The 21978-nt window shown below is 34.5% G+C and overlaps 1 protein-coding gene across 3 annotated transcripts; it reads right to left on the bottom strand.

Moving 5' to 3' along the window:
* Positions 1 to 1563: 1563 nt before the first annotated feature.
* On the bottom strand, positions 1564 to 12097 carry LOC18995747 (inositol diphosphatase DSP1). 3 transcript variants are annotated; one of them, XM_020668626.2, is made up of 6 exons: positions 11053 to 12097; positions 9682 to 9884; positions 9176 to 9266; positions 2185 to 2239; positions 2025 to 2068; positions 1564 to 1902 (listed from the first exon to the last, which is right to left on the bottom strand). In XM_020668626.2, exons 1-6 carry the CDS (start codon positions 11719 to 11721, stop codon positions 1720 to 1722), a joined length of 1245 nt encoding a protein of 414 aa, XP_020524285.2. In that variant the 5' UTR covers positions 11722 to 12097; the 3' UTR covers positions 1564 to 1719. The 3 variants fall into 3 exon arrangements, 2 of the variants coding, with proteins under 2 accessions (XP_020524285.2, XP_088721479.1); XM_088865353.1 differs by having other exon boundaries at positions 9682 to 10062; positions 11053 to 12021; XR_016054561.1 differs by lacking the exons at positions 1564 to 1902; positions 2025 to 2068 and having other exon boundaries at positions 9682 to 10062; positions 11053 to 12030.
* Between the last annotated feature and the right edge of the window lie 9881 nt (positions 12098 to 21978).

Here is a 21978-nt window from a genome sequence, read left to right as displayed (position 1 = left end):
ACCCAAGGTACTAATGAATTAACATTTTACCCAACTATTTTGATTTAATTTCAAAATGCTCATTAAAATATACATTATTTTGAGTTGGAATGGTAGAACTAAATAGTTAAAAAGTGGGTTGTATCTTGATATATTTTTCCTTATATTTTCATTAGCAATACATTTAAGGTACAAGGAGCCTTGGAATTCCTTGTCCTTTGATTAAGAACTGAGGAGATCAGCAACAAGAAGCCAAGGATATTTCAGAAAGGGATGACAGGAAAAAAGCTCAATCTTTCCCTTCTATCCGTTCCTGAGTAAATTTCCCACCTCGTGTGCCACCCACTCTCCTCATATGCATGTGTACAAGTGATAAATATAACCCCCATCACCCTTTTTCCACCGGTGAAGTTTGTGTAAGGTGTACACCTTATACCACACAAATAAGATGTACCTCTAAATTTTGCCTGAACATATAGTTCAGATGTTGCAAACCTAACTTCAAAATCCATGTTCAACTCTAATTATGATTTTATAAATTTCAAAAACAATGTAAATCAAACAAATTTATAAACACTTTCTCATCTTAATCTTAAAAATAGACGGTACAATATCTTGTCACAAGATACACTAATTTTAAGACTTGAATTATTTTTTCTTTATATCTATATATCTTAAGATCGAGATAATTAATTGGAAAGTTTTGCAACTTCATAATTCACTTTTATATTAGATTCTTGAGATGCACCTTACTTTAGTATATAAGATTGCAATCTTATATAAACTTTTTCCTTTTCTACCTAATTGAATAACCTTTCCCACATCCTTAATGCATGCAAAGAAGTTATTGAGACAACTTAGATGACATGCATGCATAACACGGATGACATGCATGCATAACTCACAAAATTAGGAGTCATTCCCTTCCTATCAAAAAAAATAAAAAAAATGCAGCAAAACAAAGGCATAGTAGTCGAGATAAGCCCAGAGGCCAACAAAGCTTCTGGTGCTCATGAGTGTTTAATTATTTGAACAGAAAGCCATAGGGCTACAGCTCATGAGCTAAACACTAAGGCCCATTCAGATGCACCCCTTTTTATGGCTGCAGCATTAGATCTCCCCCTAATATTTGCACCTGAATGGGTTGCGCGCTAGGTTGGCGTGCTACTATTCACAACAATATTAAACTTTTAGAACCCTGCTTATTGGCATTCTCATCAACATTTTGCTCCTTTAATGGGTATAAGACGGCAAACCTCTTTCATCACGAACACCAAAAAAGTGGTTACCCTACCACTTGATTATAAGTTTATAACCATTAAAGACTGGTTTCTCACAATTGGACATATAAGGCAACTAAAGATATCCCGTGGATATAACTAACTGGACATCCAAATGGGGGCAAAGCTGAGAGGGCTAAGCCCTTGCAAATTGCAACTATTGGGTTTTTGGGTCCGAAGAAAAACAAAAGAAAATGAAACGGGCAGTAAGCATTTTCAGCAAACACGGCGAACATCGCAAAGGAAGCGGGGTCAATATCGTGGTTGTGACAGTCAGCATCCAGGAGCAATGAAGATACTTCTCGAAGAAAAGGTTACGTATGATATATCAACAAAAAGGTCCATAATTTCATGCCTTTCTTAACACCATCTACAGCTATGTATATACATCAAAATGGGAACAACCCCTTTTGTGCTTCTCTCACTACGTTAGACTACTCTCAAACTCCAATTTCTTATCTCAAGTAACAGGAAGCTGACTGAAACAATATTCTCTTGCATTTGACACATCAAATTGCTCGATAAATTGTAAATCGCTAACATGATTCTTTCCTCCTGCATACCTCTCATATTCCTCAAACACAGAAGAGAAGCACCAATTTTGCACCCTGCGAAGACAACCCACCAAGCAGCTCGTCTGCCTCTGCATACAAATTACCATTTTACTTTTACAGTCAGGTAAATTTTTCAAGCAAGGGATTTGAAACCAAGAACATTGGGCTAGTGGTTTCTTAAGAAACTATTATTATAGATTTACTTACGCACCTTCCCTTTTTTACAATGGATCAATATTGGATGATTTCTAGAATCTGCAAAAGCATTCCAAGCGCAACACGAGTAGTTAGCGTATAAAAAGTGCAGTGGTGGAGAGAGAGAGAGAGAGAGAGAAAGAGAGTATTATGAGAAATCCAAGAGATGAACTTGCCCAGCAAAACCCTCAGTGCCTCCCTCACCGTGTCAGGCAATAACAGCATAGGGCCCTAGGGACAAAAGATAGAAAGGATCAGCATTATTGTAAAAGAATTGTGTTACTAAAGGTTTGTGAATTTTCAATTTTGAATTAATTACAATTATGCATTTTGTAACACTTTATTTATGAAGATAACATAAAACTTGTTTTTAACATTTAATCATTTGTATCAGTGACATTTCTACCCATAATTTCTAAGGCCCATACAATTTGGTTGATGTAATAGACGCTAGGAGTTTGGTTAAGGAGTACTATCTCCCTTGAAATCTCACTCCGGCAATCCTGAAGCCAGAGCCCGAGCGGGGCTCACTCCCCCCATCAAGGGAGCTAGATCCCTTTCTTATAAAGATCTCGTTCCGTGACTAAAAAGGATCTTAATTGGGGATTGTGACCGTTGTTTATGGATGACATAACTTTGATTGATGACACTATAGACATCGTCAATACAAAGTTAGAACTTTTGAGCGATGCTTTAGAATCTAAAGATTTTAAAATTCACCAGACTAAGATAAAATATCTGGATTGCAAGTTTAGTAATAATATGAGAAAAAACAATTAGTTAACATGATGGCCAAGGAGTGCGTAAAAGAGATTATTTTTGATATCTTGGATTGATATTCCATAAGAATAGAGAGATTTGAGGAAGATGTCGCGCATAGATTAGAGTTGGGCGAACGAAGTAGATGTACTTCCGAAGTCTCATGTGACCGTCCCGTACCAATAAAACTAAAAAAGAAGTTCTATAGGAGAGCTGTAAGAGCAGCCATGTTTTATGAGACTGAATGTTGAGCGGTCAAAAAACAATATATCCATCGAATAAGCGTAGCTAAGATGAGGATATTGAAATAGATCAGTGGCAAGACAACAAAGGATAGAATTAAGAATAAATACATATGAGGGACCTCAGAAGTAGCTCCAATAGGCAATAAGATAGAGGAGAGTAGACTTATGTGGTCTGGGTCTAGACATGTGTAGTGTTGGCTTAGAACAACAGTTAGGAGGAGCGATTTAGTTCAAACGGAAGACTCTGAAAGGGTAAGGGAAGGTCCAAAAAGACATGGACATAAGTAGTGAGAAGAGATATGGTGACTTAGCATATGACCCTTGATAAAGTGGAATGGTGGAACAGGATTTGTGTAGCCCACCCTAAATAGTTGGGATAAAGCTTGGATGATGATGACAATGTTTGGAGATCACAACCCCACTGAAAGTGGGGTGCAATCATGGTCTAAAGGGATATTAATCCTAAGAAAACTTTCAAATATTTTTAACTTTAAATCCGACTTCTATGATTTTGTGTTTTTTTATTTCTAACAATTTTTTAGCAAACGACTACCTACTGATGATTTTTGTTTCCTATTTCCATGGTCGTGGTTTGTACAAGTGGTTGAAAACTAGCAAACTGAACTGAAATTGCTTCAGTTGACTAGAACCAAGGAGGCTCCCAGAACCGCACTATATTGAATCACTTGTCTCATCCAGTTCATTGTAGGGATTATGGAGATGTCTACATTTAGTTCACATTGAGCCCTCCAATCTCATATTTCTCAATTGTTTGTGAGACTTTCAGGCCATAGAGTTTTCATTATGCATGTTTGTAAGTAAAGCTAAAAATTGTATATTGAATCACTTGTCTCATCCAGCTCATTGTAGGGAGTAGGGATTCTGGAGATGTCTACATTTAGTTCACATTGCGTGCGTGTGCGTGTGTCTTCGGAGACACCCACTATATATGTGTGTGCGTGTGTGTCTTCAGAGACACCTACTATATATACATATATATAAATATATAAATATAAATATATATATATATATAAATATAAATATATATATATATAAATATAAATATATATATACATATATATTTATATTTATATATTTATATATATATATATATATATATATATATATATATATATATATATATAAGCATCTACAACATGCCTATAGGTGAAGTTCAACAGTACTTCCCCGACACCTCATCACCGTCCAAAGTTCATCACACAGTCACAACTTGTACTAATCAGATTTGTCTAAAATTTGGGGCGTGTGTACATATGACTAAGTCGCACCAAAATAAAATATTAAAAAGATAATAGATATAAAATAAAATGACAAAATTAACCCTAAAGCTTTATAGGGGTATTTTGCATAATTTTTATCATTCAAATTATTTGTTCTATATTTTATTCATGTGCATCTCACTAAGGCGCACAAAGCTACAAAATTTCAGATCATTATGATTTATAAAAAAAATATTAAAATTCAAACACTATCAGACATCTGTGACCGTGTGATAAACTTTGAATGGTGATAAAGCCGTAGGTGAAGTACTGTAGAACTTCACCTATAGGCGTTTTGTAGTGTTTTTCTATATATATATATATATATCTCAGGTGAATCCAAGGTACAGAGTTTCAATCATTGGTCGATCTCAAGCTCCCACTCATGTACCTGCTCCAGCTCCTAAAACTACAGTTGAAATTTCACACAATTTACATACAACATATAATAAACAAACTGAAAAACAAAATTTGATCTAGAAGAAGCATAAGATGTAAACATTGGCATTTCATAAATCAATACCATAAAACAATACTTTCCATTTTCAATATCTTGTAATTCCTAATCACAAGAACTAAATATTATGAAGCACAAAGATCATACCTATCAAGAGTACCCCAAGGCTCTCCATTTGTTCTGGTCAAGATAAAGATTTTGTTTGTTTGCTTTTATCATTTTCTTTAATAATGTAAAGAGAGCTGCATATGGTCTGTCTACTTTTATGCTTAACGCCTAGCCCCGATCATTAGGTCCTAAAAATCTCATTGAGAGAGTAGATGGCGTTTCTATGAGTCATTGTTCATTAAAAAGTCATTGTACAAATTTCAAAAAGCATTGGATAAAAAACCAAAGTATTCCTCAAAATACAGCAACATATATATATCAAGAAAAGGAAACCATGCATATAGCATTACAGTACTAACATAGTTTGTTTATGCTTCCCAAATGGGGGCGGGCGCATGTGGGAACAAAGAAAGGACAGATAAGTTAAACTTGATCTCAGGCCTATGACAGGAAGAGCTGTTCCCCAATCACGGATGAAATTTAGAGCATAATAAGGGGAATGTCACAAAAATATACCTTTCTAAGAACTAATAATCAACTTCTATATGTTTGATATTCATAATTAAAAATTGGGTAGGATAGGTAAGGTTGGAAGCTGACTATGCTTTGGGTCTGTCACGCATTAGGTAATATATAAAACCGTATGAAAGCGGGGCAAAAATGGAAAAAAGCAGTTTTGTATCCCACTGACAAAAGAGGAGCAATTTCAATATTCACCAGTACCTAAAAACAAAAGAAAATGCATCCAAGGTGCCGCTGTCAACCATGTCGCAGAAAAATCTAAAAGACCCCAAAAACATGGTTTAGAGAACTATCCATAGTGGAAGTATGCATTATTGTTATTGCTGTACACAAAATGAAAATTAATGAAACTTTGATTTATCTATTTTATATATTATGCGAGAGAAGGAACTTGCTTATTCTCTCGATACATGTGTTTTTATTTTCCAGATCTGTCCTATTTTCTTGTTTCTTCCCATTTCATCCTCATATTTTTAAAAATGCCCCTTATCATGCATTTGATTTAAGTTTTCTTAAAAACCTTCATCAATGGGTTTCTCTCTCTACTTATTTTGGCACGTGTTTCTGTGTTTATTGAGATCTCTCATGTTAATTCTCTTAAAAGCCTTCATTAATAAATTTCTCTCTTCTCCCATATTGGCCAGTTTCTCCATCTCTCAATTGGAAACATTTGAATTCTCTTTTCTATTTTGGTATATTATCCAAAGACTTCACCCATGGGTTTCTCTCTATTCTTATTTTGGTCCATCTTCCTATCTTTTCCTACTTTGGTCCCTCTCCCTATCATTAATTATTGGAAATCATTTGGGTTCCTTCTTATTTGGGGGAGTTACTCAAAGAGAGATACATGTATACCATTTCTATATTGGGCAAGCTTTCTATGCTTCCCCTACAGCATAAAACTTATATACTTCCCTTTATCCAACCGTCCATTCTGAATAGAGGGCTAAGATTGCCTCAATCACAATGTCACGTCTCTACACTATTTTATATTTAATTTTTTTTCTATAAACTATTTTGAAACCAAAATTTGGACGTCCAATCATTTATTAAACGCACTAGTGAAAACTATAAAAAATATATTTTCAATAAAATAAGATGACCAAAATACCCCTGAAAGTTTTAAGGGGTATTTTGGTCATTATATTTTATTGAAAAATTATTTTTAATATTTTTATAGGTGCGCCCCAATGACAAGATTGTACATACCAAATTTTATATTCATAAAATTTGTATAAAAAAAACTACAAATAAAATACTTTGAGACGTCTAATCTAAGATCAAAATTGGACGGCTGGATGGTAGGGGAAGAATAGATCTTCTATGCTGTAGGGAAAGTATAGAAACCTTTCCCTTCTATATTTTTCCTCATTTAGGGAAACCATACATGCTACCTCTTTATCTCTCTTTCTCTATACGCTCTTATGAAGAGAAACGTCTCTTCTCTTGTCAATCATTCTATTTCCCTCATTCTTTCTCTCTCTCTCTCTCTCTCTCTCTCTCTCTTTTGGCAATGTCATGAAGAATGGAGGAACATGATTCATGTAGCTAACCCCAAATAATTGAGATAAAGATTGGATGATAATGATGATTTAAATTATTTTTATTTTAACTTGTAACATATGATTATGTCTTAGCCACTTGTTTATGAAAAGTGAAATTTATCAAACTATCCACAAGAGAAGAACAATTTAACACTTTAGACTATACCCATATCTTTTTTATTAAATTTCAAAATACCCATAAAAAGCACAGTCTTGATTTGGCAAAATATTAGATACTTCATCTCTTATGGGTATTTGACAATTACCCTCATGAAAATAATAATTAATCTCAATTTTAATTATCTATATTCAACTATTAATTGAATGTTATATTTGGGTTAATTTTTATTGTCGGTGAATAACTAGGTTCTAGATAATATATTTAACTCGTTTTCCTCTCTTCTCAAATATTGAGATGAATTCACTATATTCTCTCCCTTTCTGAGATCAAGTTTTATTGAAAATGTTATTCCAAGATCCAATATGTTTCAATGATTAACATCTAATATAAAATCGATATTATTAATTACTTACAGCAATTATATTTATAATAAGTAATAATTATTAATTATCTTGTTAATTTTAATTACTATTGATGAATAATATTATAATTATATCGATGAATTCATTATATTCTCTCCCTTTCTAAATATGTTTTATTTCAACCAAGATTAACTTAGGGTCACAAAAAAATTGCAAGTTTTCAAACTTCAGCCAAACCATAGTTTGAAAATCACGATCTTACACATTAGACAAATTTTTGTTTTTCTCTTGAATCTGAACTTCAAATAGATAGAGGATGCAACAACAAACCTAATACCTATCTTTTAAATGAAAACGATGCCTGGTTGAGGAAAGATGAGAAAAGGGGGTTTGGTTTTTGCCTCCTCCACCCTTCTTGTTATAATCAGACTCAGTTAGCCCTGATTTGTCACAAACTCACCTAGTTTCTCAGTTCTAACAACTCACAAGTTACTACAGTGACTTGGGAGAATAAGGCAATAAGACCCACCAATATGATTTGCGGGTTGCAGGCTGCCGAGCCCAATTGACTTGGGTGAGTCCAAGTTGGACTTGCCGAGATCTTCAACACTGGGCATATTCAATGGCAGGTAGAGATTATAGTGGCTGAATATGCCAAAAAGCAAGTCCAGTAAGCCTATGAATGAACCTAAGGAGGTCTGGCGAGATTAGGCCATGAGAATCTGACACTGAAAATAATGAGAATCTTCTTTTCCCATATTTTTGCCAGTAGATTCGAGTTTTCCAATCAGTCTACAATAGATTCGAGGTGTCACAATATGCTGGAAGCCCAACATACGAAATAGAACAAAGATCTCAAGCACACTGACATTGTGATATCGAAGATCTTGCGAGACAGTAATGAACAATGATAGCACAAACGTTGAAGAAGGATAGATATGCATTTCAAATGATGACAATTGAGCATATAGCATATTCAAAACCATACTCATATTTGCTAGGCCATGCAAGATAGTTCCAACTAGTACCAACCATTCCATGATTATCAAAGGATGAAAATGTAATCCAACGTTATCCATACCGGAATCTTGCTTCATGACTGCCATGAACCAATATTCAAGAAACTGGCAGGAAATTTAACTAAAACTGATATATCTTGGAGCTCAGATAACAACCAACAATAGTAGCAACAGGGATTTCAGCACAAAGCCTATGCAAGTAGCCTTCACAAATTTAAAAATAGGAAAAAGTTTATATAAGGGATCAACCTTATACTGTATGAGTAAAATGGACCTAAAAAGCCCACCGGAGAAGGTTGTTTTTCTGCTCGAAAAACCTCAAATCGATCATCTCGACCTCAAGATTCATAGACAAGAAAAAAAGGGGATTTCCAGTCCTAAAAATAGTTAATCCTCTAACACATTATCTGAACTATCTATTTTCAAATGTATATAGATATGCTTGCTTGTCACCATCTCTGGAACTTTAAATTTCATAATTAGGGGCAATAATAGATTTCATATCATTGCAAGGCTTTGCGGTACCGAAACTGCATTTTCGGCATAGTTTTGAGGTGCACCTTACTTCAATAGTATAATGTTGACACCTTATACAAACCTCACCCTTAAAAATATCATTGAAGACTATCTATGTGGCAAATTTAAACAACAAACTAGGTTATTAAATGCACACTACATGCAAGAATCTATTGAATATCATTTCAAACAATCAAAAAATAAAAGTTACCCAGAGAAACATATTAAATTTACCTTGAAATCTGAAGCAATATGGAAGAGACGGATGCCATGAGCTGAAAGAAACTCTATGCTAGCTTCCGGGTATGGCTCTGAGCAGAGACAACTGATAAATGCATAACAGTGGCAGTTGATACAGGCAAAAGAGAAATTAGAAAGAGAAAAGAAATGAAAGAAAGTGGTGATGAGAATAAAAGTGAACCACAAATGGCGAAGAATGTTAATTTCGTCGAAAATTACCAATTATATCTAACCCAAATCAATATGCAGAAATTGGAAATAATTCAGATTTCAACCTCCTCAAAGCAAAACATATAGCAATCTCATTCCATTCCAAAACATATCTATTGTCCTTCATGATTTAAAAAACTAGATAATTGGCACCCAGAAAGCCAATATATTTTTAAATAGTAAACTAAACAAAAATAGGAATATTGTCAAAGTCCAAACCATTTGACAGACCAAAAGAATATCAAAAAATGGTGACAGATCAAGAGACTAGCCAAGAAGAACAAACTCACATAATGGAATTGAGATGAAGGGTCTCAAGGAAGGCAAAATTCCGGCAATTTGGGAACCCTGACCTATAGACCCGCTTATCCACCATACCAAAATTGATGGGAGGATAAAGCTTCCCCATGCATAAATCATTCTGAGGTGGGTTCAAACCCCAATCTTTCATAGCATGGTTCAAACTAGGTGCTAAACTAGCCCCTTCTCTAACCTGCAACACCACCACTCAACTAATCAATAATAAAAGGAAAAAACATTAAATAATCATTATGCAAAAAAAAGGTTAAAAATGCTAAAAAATAAGCAAGAGTATTGCAATTAAGACTCTCAAGAAACCGATCTTTCATAGCATGATTCAAATTAGCTGTTACAATAACCCCATCAGTAGCCTGCAAAACAAACACTCAAATAATCAACAATAAAAAAGAAAAATATTTATAAAGTGAAATCATTATACAGGAGAAAAGGTTACAAGTGTTTAGCAGCAAGAAATATTGTAGTTGAGAAAGGAGAAACTCTTCGAGAATTAAGATGCACATCTAAAATCCTTTAAAAAAGGTTGTTTTGATGTTGGAAAATATCTAATTGATCATCTTGACATCGAGATGTAACGATACAGAGTGATTTCAAGTCCTCAAAATAGCACATCTTGCAACACATTATCTAGGACATCCACTTTCAAGATTTTCATATGTTTATAGATTTGCTTGATTTGAAATAGCACATTTTTAGACTTTAAAATCTTATAGTTGGAGATAAAAATAATTCCTGCACCATCCTAAGAATTTTCAATAACAAAATTGCGTCTCATGACAAAGTTTGGAGCTGCCCCTTAATTTTATTGTTTAAGGTTAGCAACCTTATGCAAGCCACACCTCCAATACATCAACAAGAAGAAAGAAAAGCTCGAAACCAGTAAAACATAAAACCCTAAAATAAAACAGTAAAAGCTACTAACAAAATTTACCCAAGACTAAAGGTTAAAAAAAATTAAAAAATAGAAAAAATTAAAAAAAAAAAAAAAGAAAGAAAAAAGGAAAAGGAAAACTGAGAACCAACATAAACTACAGAAGTAAAGAACTAGAAATCTTCAAGAAATCAACAAGAAAGCATCCTCAGCTAACAAACACATAAAAAAAGAACAAACCAGCAATAGAAAAGTCAGAAAGCTCTAAACAATAACTAAAACAACAAAGAGCTCCAAAAACAATAATAAACAATAAAAAAATAACCCACCCATAACTTATAAGTGCCATGGAAAAAAACAACCAAACACAAAACATAGAAATACATAATCCATACACGCGCAGAGCATCGATACAAGAAAGAAGACAACAAACACGCAGTATCATACGCTAACAAACCTACGATACACGTACCTCCTTCAAGCCCTGAAACATAGCCGTGACCACTTGTAACTGCGCATCAAGAATCCTTCTCATCTCGTCCGTCCGTTTCCTCTCTAAGTCGCCCACGACCTCCGCCACCCGTCCGATGCCCTTCTCTACCGCCTGCCCCAAAACCCTAGCCACGCCCCTCCTCCTCTTACCACCACCCTCGAAACCGGGCCCATCGGGCTCGGTCTTGGGGACCCGTGGGCTCGCTGGGGTGTGCTCGTCCGGGTCCCCATTGGGCTCGCCCATGTGAGCCCTCGACGATTTGTTGACGAGCAACTCAACGTGCGGGAAGAAGGCCCACTTTGAGCGGCCCGCCCGCTGCTTCTCCTTGGCGTAGGTCTTCTTCAGGCGGTGCCACTTGTATTTGCACTGCATGCCCGTGTACTCGGTCCTGCACATGCGGTTAACCTCCATGGCGATGCGATCCCAGTGCTTCTTGCCCAACTGGGCCTGCGGCCTGTTGAAGCAGTATTCCTCGAAGCGATCGAGCAGCGCGTCGATCGCCGTGTTCGGCCAGAGCTCCTCCTTCAGGGGGCGTGCCCGGGGCTGAGCGGAGGCGCACGTGGCCAGTCCGGTGGCGCTGGGGGTTGGAGGCGGACGCCATGGCGTGAAGGGCACCAGGGCCTTGGAGTCGTCGGGGTGCGTGGCCATGGCGACGGGCGACGGTGGTGCGTCGTGGTGGTGAAGGGAGGGTTCACGTTAATAGGCGGGGCTGGGCACCGGTCGCTCATGGGATGCATGTGATGGGGGAGCGCGGCCAACAGGTGGCGCGAGGTGGCGGTGGCCACGAGGGAGGGGGGCGCAACACTGGAGGGGCGTTTTGGTCATTTGTCCGGTTTGTCAGCTGAGGAGCCGGTAACCTGGAGCGGGTTTTTCACAGTAATGACGGAAATGCCCTCGGTGTTCGTGCGTGAGGAAAGCTTTTTGTTGGCGAGAAAAAAAACACATGATTCTATAGTACCTGACTATTTATTTTTTGGCTCGGTTTGTATAGCTCCGAGGCTCTAGACATTCAAAGTAAAGTGCCCGTCCAAAAATGTAGTTTCAATATTGAAATTTGATGTGATAGCTTTCAAATATATTTTCATCATTAATTATAAAAATTTTAAAAATATTACAGATCGAGATCTATAAAAACTTGAAAATCTTAAAAATTGACTGTCAAAAATTGCTTTAGAAGATGCACTATTTCCAAAACTTGAATCTATTTTCTTTTTCTCATGTACATGTATCTTGATGTCGAGATGATCAATTTGAAGATATTTGGACATCAAAACAACTTCGCTCTATTTTGATTGTTTAGAGCATCGGTTTTATATAAAACTTTTTCCTTATATTTTAATACAAGAATGTCATAATGAATGTGAAATCTAATAGATGAAAGTGCCGAGCAACATTTCAAAAATTTTCTTTTTGATTTTGTGCATCGATAATAATCCATCCTCAACCACTAGATTTTAAATTTAAAGTTTAATGATGATTGTCTTATCCTTAAATCAAAAGTAAATAGTATAATTGTATACATTTCGAAAAAAAATAAAAAAAAACACAAATGATAGGGTGGTGTTTGAGGACAAAATAATAAACAATCGGAGTGTCCTCTTTATGTCATGACCATCAATTTCTTGTGGTCCAAGGCAAACAACTTGGGTGGCGGAAAATTGACAGAAATGTCCTTTGCGTAAAGGATGGAATATTGAGGACAACTTCTACTGTATATGGTGTCCAAATTAAATTATTAAAGTAAGGCACCTCTAATCTTTATTGGAAAATATAGGTTTTGTATTAGAAAATGTTTTGATGGCCTCAAAATCCATTTCACTACTAATTAAGAAATTTAATGCTTAAAAATTGGTACAAGTCGAACAAATTTGTAAATACATAAAAGAGTGTGGTTTGCTAAGGTTACAAACATAAATAATCGAAGTGCCGCACCAAATTTTATTATATGATGTAATTTGGTATCAAAATTTATCGAGCTAGTATGAGAATCTATTTTCATATCAAATTATAAAATTTTATACTTCAAAAATAGTTCAAGTCAAATAGATCTATAAACACATGAAAATCTAAAAAATATACAGTCTAAATACAAGAACTATTTTTGGAACTTAAAATCTTTATATTTTCATATTAATAAATCTCAATGTTGAGATGATCAATTAAAAGGTTTTTCAACTTTAGAGCATGGACTTTTTAATTGCACCTTAATTCTACAATTTAATGTTGCAACTTTATATAAACTTTTTCCCATTCTTAAAAAGCTTAAACTGAATGGGCCAGATAATATGTTGAAAGAGGCATTATTTTTAATACTTGAAACCTTTTTAATTTTTTATTTCTTTTTCTCATATCCAACGTCTCGGAATGGAAATGATCAATTGGTAGGCATTTTAGCATTGGAGGTTTATGACGTGGGCCTCACTTTTAAGGTTGAAGCCTTATATAATTTTTTACTTTTTTGAATTCAGTGAAATGTAAAAGATATTTATAAGAATTTTATAAAAATATTTATTTTAAATTTTATAATTTAGATTACTTTGAAACTTTGAGCATATCCACCCTTCTGCTCCCCTAAAAACATATAGCAAATAAATTATAAAAAATATATGGGAAAATACATTTTTAAATATTTTAATAGCAACTTGATCAATTAATTTTTTAACGAGATCTTTTTTAAATATATATTATAGGCGCACTTGACTCAAATACCTTCAAAATCTCATTAGCGTCCAATCAACTTAAAAATATAAACTCAAAATATTTTATTAAATGAAGATAAACTATGATTGTTGCTTCTGGTCTAACAAAAAGGTGCAATAATTTGACCATCCTGAACAAAAATTTACGAAAAGGTCTGAAATATGAGAGGGTAAAAGAGAGATTGATGGTGTTAGCCGGGGCTCTTTCCTCATCTCACGACGACAGTGGTTAAAGCTGGGCCCACTCAATTGCTTGACTTCGAGCTCTCACGTCGAACTGAGATTATGATGAATATTTCGGCAAAATTCTTCATATCTAATTTTTTATCTTTTTTTTTAAAAAAATAACACTGCTATCCCTCTTTCGGATTTTGACTTTTGAAGTTTAGCATTTTGTAATACTACAATGGGATAATGGTTTAAGGTTTACTATAAGCCAAGCTTTGTAAAGAGAACTTTAGATTTCAAGAATCCAAAGTTTTCTGAAGATAACTTTGGATTTGAGAATTAAAAGTATTTTGAAAAAAACTTTGGATTTTGAAAATCCAAATTTTATTAAATTTCTTATTCTCGAAATCCGAAGTTCTCTTTGAAATCTGTCAAGCCTACTGATTTTCAAATAGATAAACTTATGTATGCAGTTACATCAAATAAAGTGAAACAACTTAGGTCATTTTGATGACAACAAATTTAATAATTAATATCTTGATTTTGAGATATAGAACACATCATCTGGACAATCTATTTTCAATTTTTGTGAGTATTTATTCAATCTACACAATTTTTGAAGCATGATCAAGCATGAAAATAGATTTTTAAGCAAACATAAGGATTTTCGACACTTGAACTACATCTTTTAGCAAGATTTAGAAGTGTATTTTATTTTATTTATTTAGAATTCATATTTTATACAAACCACACCAATTTTTTGTGCTAGAAATCATTTCCAATTTCATAGTCACTCACCCAACAAAAACACCTACGTACCTCTCTCTAACGCAACGGTGGAAGATGGGAATTCGAGTGGCCCTCTCTTTTTCCGTGTTTCCAATTTGTCCCTTGTCCCTCGTAAATTAAGGCATCAGCATTTTCTTTTGGGAAATTTATCAAATTGCAAGCAAGAGATGAACACGTACTTATAGTTCCATTCAAATTCAAATTGTTAATAAAAAAGGGAAAAGGTTTTATACAAGTGCGAGGCTCTAAACAATCAAATTAAGGCTCACATCAAAATTTTCACTGCAAGAGGTTGTTTTGATGCTACAAAATCTTCAAATTGATCATCTCAACCTCAAGATGCATGGATATTGAAAAAAAATGATTTCAAGTTTTGAAAATAATGCATCTTGTAATGCATTTTTTGACAGTTATTTTTCAAGATTTTCAAGTTTTCAAAGATCTGCTGTATTTATACTATTTTTTATTCTTTAAATTTTATAATTAGATAAAAATAAATGTCAAGGCTATCACAAAAATTTTAAGTATTGAAATCACATTTCTCGACACTATTTAAAGGTACACCTTACTTTGATTGTTTAAGCCTCAGCCTTATATAAACTGCATCGAAAAAAAGAGAGAAGGGATTATATACTATGAGACCATTTATATGTGTTACAAAAGCTCACAACTACTTGTACCCATTAAATGTCAAATTAAATAGCTTGGGGTGTCATAAAGTTTGGGAAGCTAGCATGTGGCCAAGCCCGCACATGTACAAATGCGGTCTTAGCAATAAATTTATTTTTAAATATAATTCGATCTTAATTTGTAGAGAATATATAATCTTTAACATGGATTTCATGAATATGAAAAAATAAATTAAATTTGAAAATTAAAAATAATAATTATATTAAGATAACATTTGGACCCATTTACAATTGTTTTTGATGGACCACCTATTTCCATCCATCTTTAAGATGGATGCTTTATACCTTTAGACCGCATATTGTACAAACGCGGTCCAGCCCAGCATGAAACAATTGTTCTAAAGTTTGATAAATTTTTTTGGACTTTAAGTCTAATCACTAAAACTCTTAGAACTACCGTATTTGAATTTTGATAGATAATAGAGTCATTGTGACCTCTTTGTTCTAAAAAAAAATTATAATTTTTTTTAAAAGAAAAAAACACAAACTTGAGTTGGAAGTTATAAATGAATGTGAAATACTCAGATTTCTAATGGGTATTTTGATGGATTGACAATAGAGCTCCTGGAATTTGAATCAAATTAAATAGGATGGATGCCAACAAGGGAGCGTTGCTATTATTAGAAACCGCATCCTTATTAGAAGCCTTGAATGTTCGCATGCAGACGCTGCATTTCATCGCTACTGAGAGTTGTAAAATTTCGCCGAAATATTGTGGTGACCCAACCAAGAAAGGCCAAGTACACGTGGCATATCACATCAGCGGGTCACGTATTACAATCGGTACGGTCTCGATTTGATTAGGGCGGCTTGTGGGCCACACTTCCAGTTTGAGTATGCGGCGTCTCAGAAATCCCTTTTTCTTGTCTTCTTTTTGCCCCAAACAAAGTCAGAGCCAGAATCCGACCGCATTTGGAAAGAAAAACGTGCGAATGAGCGTTTGAATTCCTGATCCGGAACAGCTGATATGAACTGGGAGCTCGCTGGAGCTGAACTGGTTTTAAAAAAGGCGTGAGTCTTGGCATCAATCCCCAAGAACTCTACTGCATTATTATTTTTTAAAAAATTTCTCTTAGATTTTTCTTGGGTCTCCTTTAAATGCCCACCTCATAAGCCTTTTTTAATAAAAAAAAAAAAAAAAAAAAACCTATTTTAAGAACTAAGGTAAACCTGAAAAATCCATAGGGAAAGTGTGTTTTAATGCTTAAAAATCCTCTAATCGATCTTCTCAATATCTAGATGTAGGGATAAAAAAAAAAAATTTGTATCCCAAAAATAATGCATCTTACAATATATTATCTGGACCGTCCATTTTCGAGATTTCTATGTGTTAATTAATCTACTTGATTTGATCTATTTTTGGAATTCACAATTTTACACTTAGAGATAAAATTCAATTATCAGAGGCCATCCTAAAATTTTTTTACACCAAACCTTCTTCTCATTGTAAAATTTGGAGGAGTATCTTAATTTAATCGTTCAATGTTGCAATCCGATACAAACCACAACCTTCTTTAATAGCTGCTTCGAATCAATCCAAATGATCGATACAATGATTTGACACGGACATATGGTATTTCATCGATTCAAGTTTTTAAATACTGATAAATCATTTTTGACTAATCAGACTTGCTGTGAAGTTTTGTCGAAGCCTTTCACATGCATTGTTCAAGCAACGCTAACAAATAATTCTTTTATCATTATTTTTTAGACCAACCACATCAAATCAGCATGCACGAAGAGTAAAGAGCCCCCCATACATTGATTCGTGCTGAGGAACTTATTGCCTGGTGCAATAAAATCGCTCAGAAAAATGATATTCCATTTGAAAGATATTAAACAGGTTATTTTGATCTTGACGTTTGTGGATCGGAAAAAAGTAATTTTCAAACCCTAAAAAGTGTATCTCATAAGGGAAAAATTTATATAAGGATGCAATCTTATAATGTAGAACCACAGATGCACTTCAAAAATCTATCGGAAAGAGTAGTTTTAAAGTTGAAAAACCCTTTGATTGATCATCTCAGATGTATGACCATCAAAAATAGAAAGATTTTAAGTCTAAAAAATAATGGATTTTACAACATATTATCTACACTGTCCATTTTCAAGATTTTCATATGTTTATAGATATATTTGATTTTAACCATTTTTTAAATTTAAAATTTTATAATTAGGTATAAAAATAGATTTTGAGATAATCCTAAAAACATTTTACATCAAAATTATAAACCATGATAAAATTTGAAGGTGCACCTTACCTCTACAGCTACGGATGCATCCGTATGCCAACTGTACCCATCTCATAATACATTATATGAACTATCTATTTTTAAATGTTCACGATTTATGAGATCATACCATGGTTGAAACTTCACATTTCACGTTATAAGCAAACCTTATTTTGAAGCCATCATGGTAGTTGAGTATGCTTCCAGCAGAGGTAAGGATCTTCATAATATTTATCGATATTTTTAATACATTATCTGAACTATATATTTTTAAGTTTTCGTGATTTATGAGATCTATACCATGGTTGAAACTTTAAATTTCACATTATAAGCCAAACTTATTTTGAAGCTTTCATAGGAGTTGAGTATGCTTCCTGCAGGGGTAAGGATCTTCATAATATTGACTTTAGAATCTAACATCGTTATAGAGGTTTGGATACCAAATTTGATAGCCCATGAGGTTGGTCCGCAAAAACACAAAAAACCGTTTTTTGGAAAAGTATATAATGAGGTCATTTATCTTTGGTACAAGGTAGTCACAATTAATTTTTACCGTTGGATGTGAAATTAGATGGATGCATTTATTCCATTAACCAAGCTCAAATTTCAAAAGAAATTTTTTCGAATTTTGTGACACGCCCGAGCTATCAAATTTCATATTAGATGGTTGTACATAATTGTGACCACCTTATATAAAAGGTATAATCTCATTATACACAATCCCCTTTTTTTTCTCGAACTTTGTGACACGCCCAAGCTATCAAATTTCATATTGGATGGTTGTACATAATTGTGACCACTTTATATAAAAGGTATAATCTCATTGTACACAATCCCTTTTTTTTTTTAGCTTAGTATGCCATCAATGTTTGTAAAATGTTAAAAAATAAATAAATTTTAGGGTTGTGCATAATGCAAACTCTTACTTGATGGTGATGATTAGGGAGTCAAGCTTCGATGCTAATTATTAGCACTAGCCCATTCATGGGTTCAAGTTGTTTTAGATGTTTCACTTTCTTGATCTTTGAAGACTAAAGAGAGTGCCTAGATACGGTGATACATATGTGCCAATGCATGTACGAACAAACTGGATATGCATGTAATTTTAAGTGAATTCTTTTTTGGCCCCAGTTTATATGCAACCAAACCGCATATGTAGAAATGTGGGCTTATTAATAAATATATTTTTTAGATGGATTTTAAAACTTAATTTTTAAGGACATGTAATCTCTAACATGGCGATCATGAATATAAATAAATAAATTTTAATAACTGGAAATAAGAATTTTAGTAAGAAAACATTTGGACTAAAATTCTAAATGTTTTATTACTAAAATTCTTATTTCCAGTTATGAGGCATCTGATAAAATTGGAACGATACAAAAAAAAAAGTTTTATTAAAAAAATTTAAGTGCTCGCTGAGAGGCTGAAGGCAGTGCTACCTCTCTTGATTTCTAGTTCACAATCGGCATTTATTAAAAACTGACAAATCACAGATAGTGTCTTGCTTGCACATGAGTGTATTCACTCCAGAGTAGTGGGGGAAAAGTCAGGAGTTTTGATAGAGCTAGATATGGAGAAGGCATATAATAGAGTAGAATGAGGGTTGCTATTAGAAATTATGAAGATGATGGGTTTTCGAATAAGATGGCTAAGATGGATCTAGGGATGTCTTTCTTCTGATCACTTCTCAATTCTTTTCAAAGGTAGCCCCTTTGGTTTCTTCCAAGCTTCAAGGGGTTTACTCCAAGGTAATCCATTGTCCCCCTTTCTATTTACTATTTATGCTGAGTGTTTTAGTTTGATGCTGACTAAGGTGGACAATGAGGGACTTTTTTCGGGGTTTAAGATTGCAAACTCCTCAATAATTATTTCTCACTTGCAATATGCAGATGACACCTTAATTTTTTGTGATGCAAATATCCCGCAATTTAAATGTATTGCGAGATTCCTTGAGTGTTGTGAGGTGACAATGAGCCTTAAGGTGAATTTTGACAAATCTTCTATGATTGGTATTAATTGTGATAATTCTTTTATGGAAGTTCTAGCTAATATTATGGGATGTAAAGTGGGTTCTTTTCCCGTGACTTATCTTGGCATACCTATCTCAGATTCACGACTACCCATTTAAGTTTGGGACAGGATTTTGGAGAAAGTACAATTGAAATTCGATTTATGGAAACCTAAATACTTGTCATTAGGGGGAGGGTAACTCTGTTGCGTGCTTGCTTGGCAAATTTACCGGTGTACTAGATGTCGTTAAATCATATCCCAAATCAGTTGCAAAGAAGATTGAAAAAATGATGAGGGATTTTCTTTGAGGTTCATATGGAAAGAATAAGAAATATCATCTGGTTAGATGCGATAGAATTTGTACACCAAATAGAGAAAGGGGGTTGGGGATCAGGAAAATTAGGACTTTCAATCAAACATTATTATGTAAATGTTGGTGGCGCAGTATACATCTTAAGGAGCAGTTGTGGTATCAGGTCTTACTTGCAACATATGGCCTAGATAAGTCACTTTTGTGGGTTGGTGGTGGAAGGAGTAAGAAGCTTTCACCTTTGTGGAGAAACATTTTAAGTTGTAGATCGATGATATCGGGGTATTTTCAGTGGATTGTTGGTAGTGGAAAGATGGTATCCTTTTGGCATCATAAATGGTTGGGTGAGTATCCGCTGAAGGCAATATTCCCTGATCTGTTGAAACTGGTGTCAAGGCCTAGTTTGTCTGTTAATGAGGCTATAGAGATAAGGGGTAATAATGTTTGCTGGGACATACATTTAATCTATAGCTGTTTGAATATTTTACTTTTGGCTCAATGGTGTCAGTTGATGGAGATGCTGGATAAAGTTTATATTTCACAAAGCGCGAATGATGAACTCATTTGAGAAATTGAAAAGGATGGAGTGTTTTTGGTGAAATCATGTTACAATTTATTCTTCCATGATAGATGGAGATCATATGCAAATATTATGGAAATTTGGAAATGGCCGATTCCACATAAAGTACAAATCTTTATTTGGCTGGCTGTGCAGGACAAAATCCTAATTGTTGACAATATGATGCCTAATGTATGCCTTTTATGCAAGAATGATGGAGAGACTGGGCCACATTTGTTGATCCATTGTTCATTCACTGCGAGATTATGGTACTGGTTTTTTGAGATGGTTGGAGTCCAAATGCCACTCCCTCAAAGGATTGAAGATTTGGTAACTTCTTTGAAAGCACATTTTCTTCCTAAGATAAGAGGTGTTGTCTGGAAGATTACAGTTGCGACAATTCTTTGGGAGATATGGAAAGAAAAGAATAGAAGAACATTTGAAGGGGTGGTTTACTCTTTTGATCGAATTCTTCATATCTGCAAATTTTCCATCTAGTCTTGGTTGTCAGTGAAAAGAGAAGGGTGGGGAATATCCAAGGTGGATGTAATGGCTAATTTACAAAATTTGATTTTTCCCGGCTCTGTAAAATCAAGGCCTAGGAGTATTTGGATTGCTCCATGTCAAGGAAGCCTAAAGCTTAATTTTGACGGAAGTTCTTGGGGCAATCCAGGGCTGGCAGGAATAGGTGGTCTTTTGCGAGACTGCTTTGGCAATGTTATATTCTCATATGCCGGCCCAATTGGTTCTGCAACGGCTAATTTTTTAGAATTAAGTGCCTTATTGTGTGGTCTCACAATTTTCAGTAGTAAGAATATGGGGATTAGTTTCACGATCGAAGGTGATTCTTTGAATGTAATCAAATGGTGCAAGAAGGACTAGAGAGTCTCATGGGAACTTCAAGCTTTGTGGCTGGAGGTGATGGATTTGGTTGACAATGTAATGGTGTCATTTGCTCATGTTTACATGGACACTAACGCTATTGCCGATACCCTTGTTAAAGGGTAAATTTCTATTCATAGCCTTTTAGTTTCTGATGATGTAATCTCTTTTTCATAAATTATAATAAAATTATTGATCTTGGTCAAAAAAAAAAAACAAAAAAGAAGACATTTGGACCGTTAATTTCTATTATTTTTAGATCGAACACCTACTTGCGTGCATTTTTAAGATAGATGCTTACTTTCTGGACCGCATATGTAACTCTATTTTACTCGATGAATAAGCAACATTGGAAGAACCTTATTGTCAACATGGACCCCGAGAAAGGGCACACAACCCATGCTAGCCATAGGATGGAGACTTATCGGACATTGATCACTAATTATGCACACTTCTCTATGTTGAACACCATTCACATGAACAGGTTAGTTTGATAAATTTTCTCAAGAAAATTAGAAAAGAAATCCATTAAAAATTTGCAAAAAAAAACATTCGAGTTCTCTCT

This window comes from Amborella trichopoda, chromosome 4 (assembly GCF_054954075.1).
Source record: "Amborella trichopoda isolate Santa Cruz 75 chromosome 4, AtrichopodaSantaCruz75HAP2 v2.0, whole genome shotgun sequence".
Taxonomy (NCBI): domain Eukaryota; kingdom Viridiplantae; phylum Streptophyta; class Magnoliopsida; order Amborellales; family Amborellaceae; genus Amborella; species Amborella trichopoda.
This window is presented reverse-complemented; position numbering and strand designations above follow the sequence as displayed.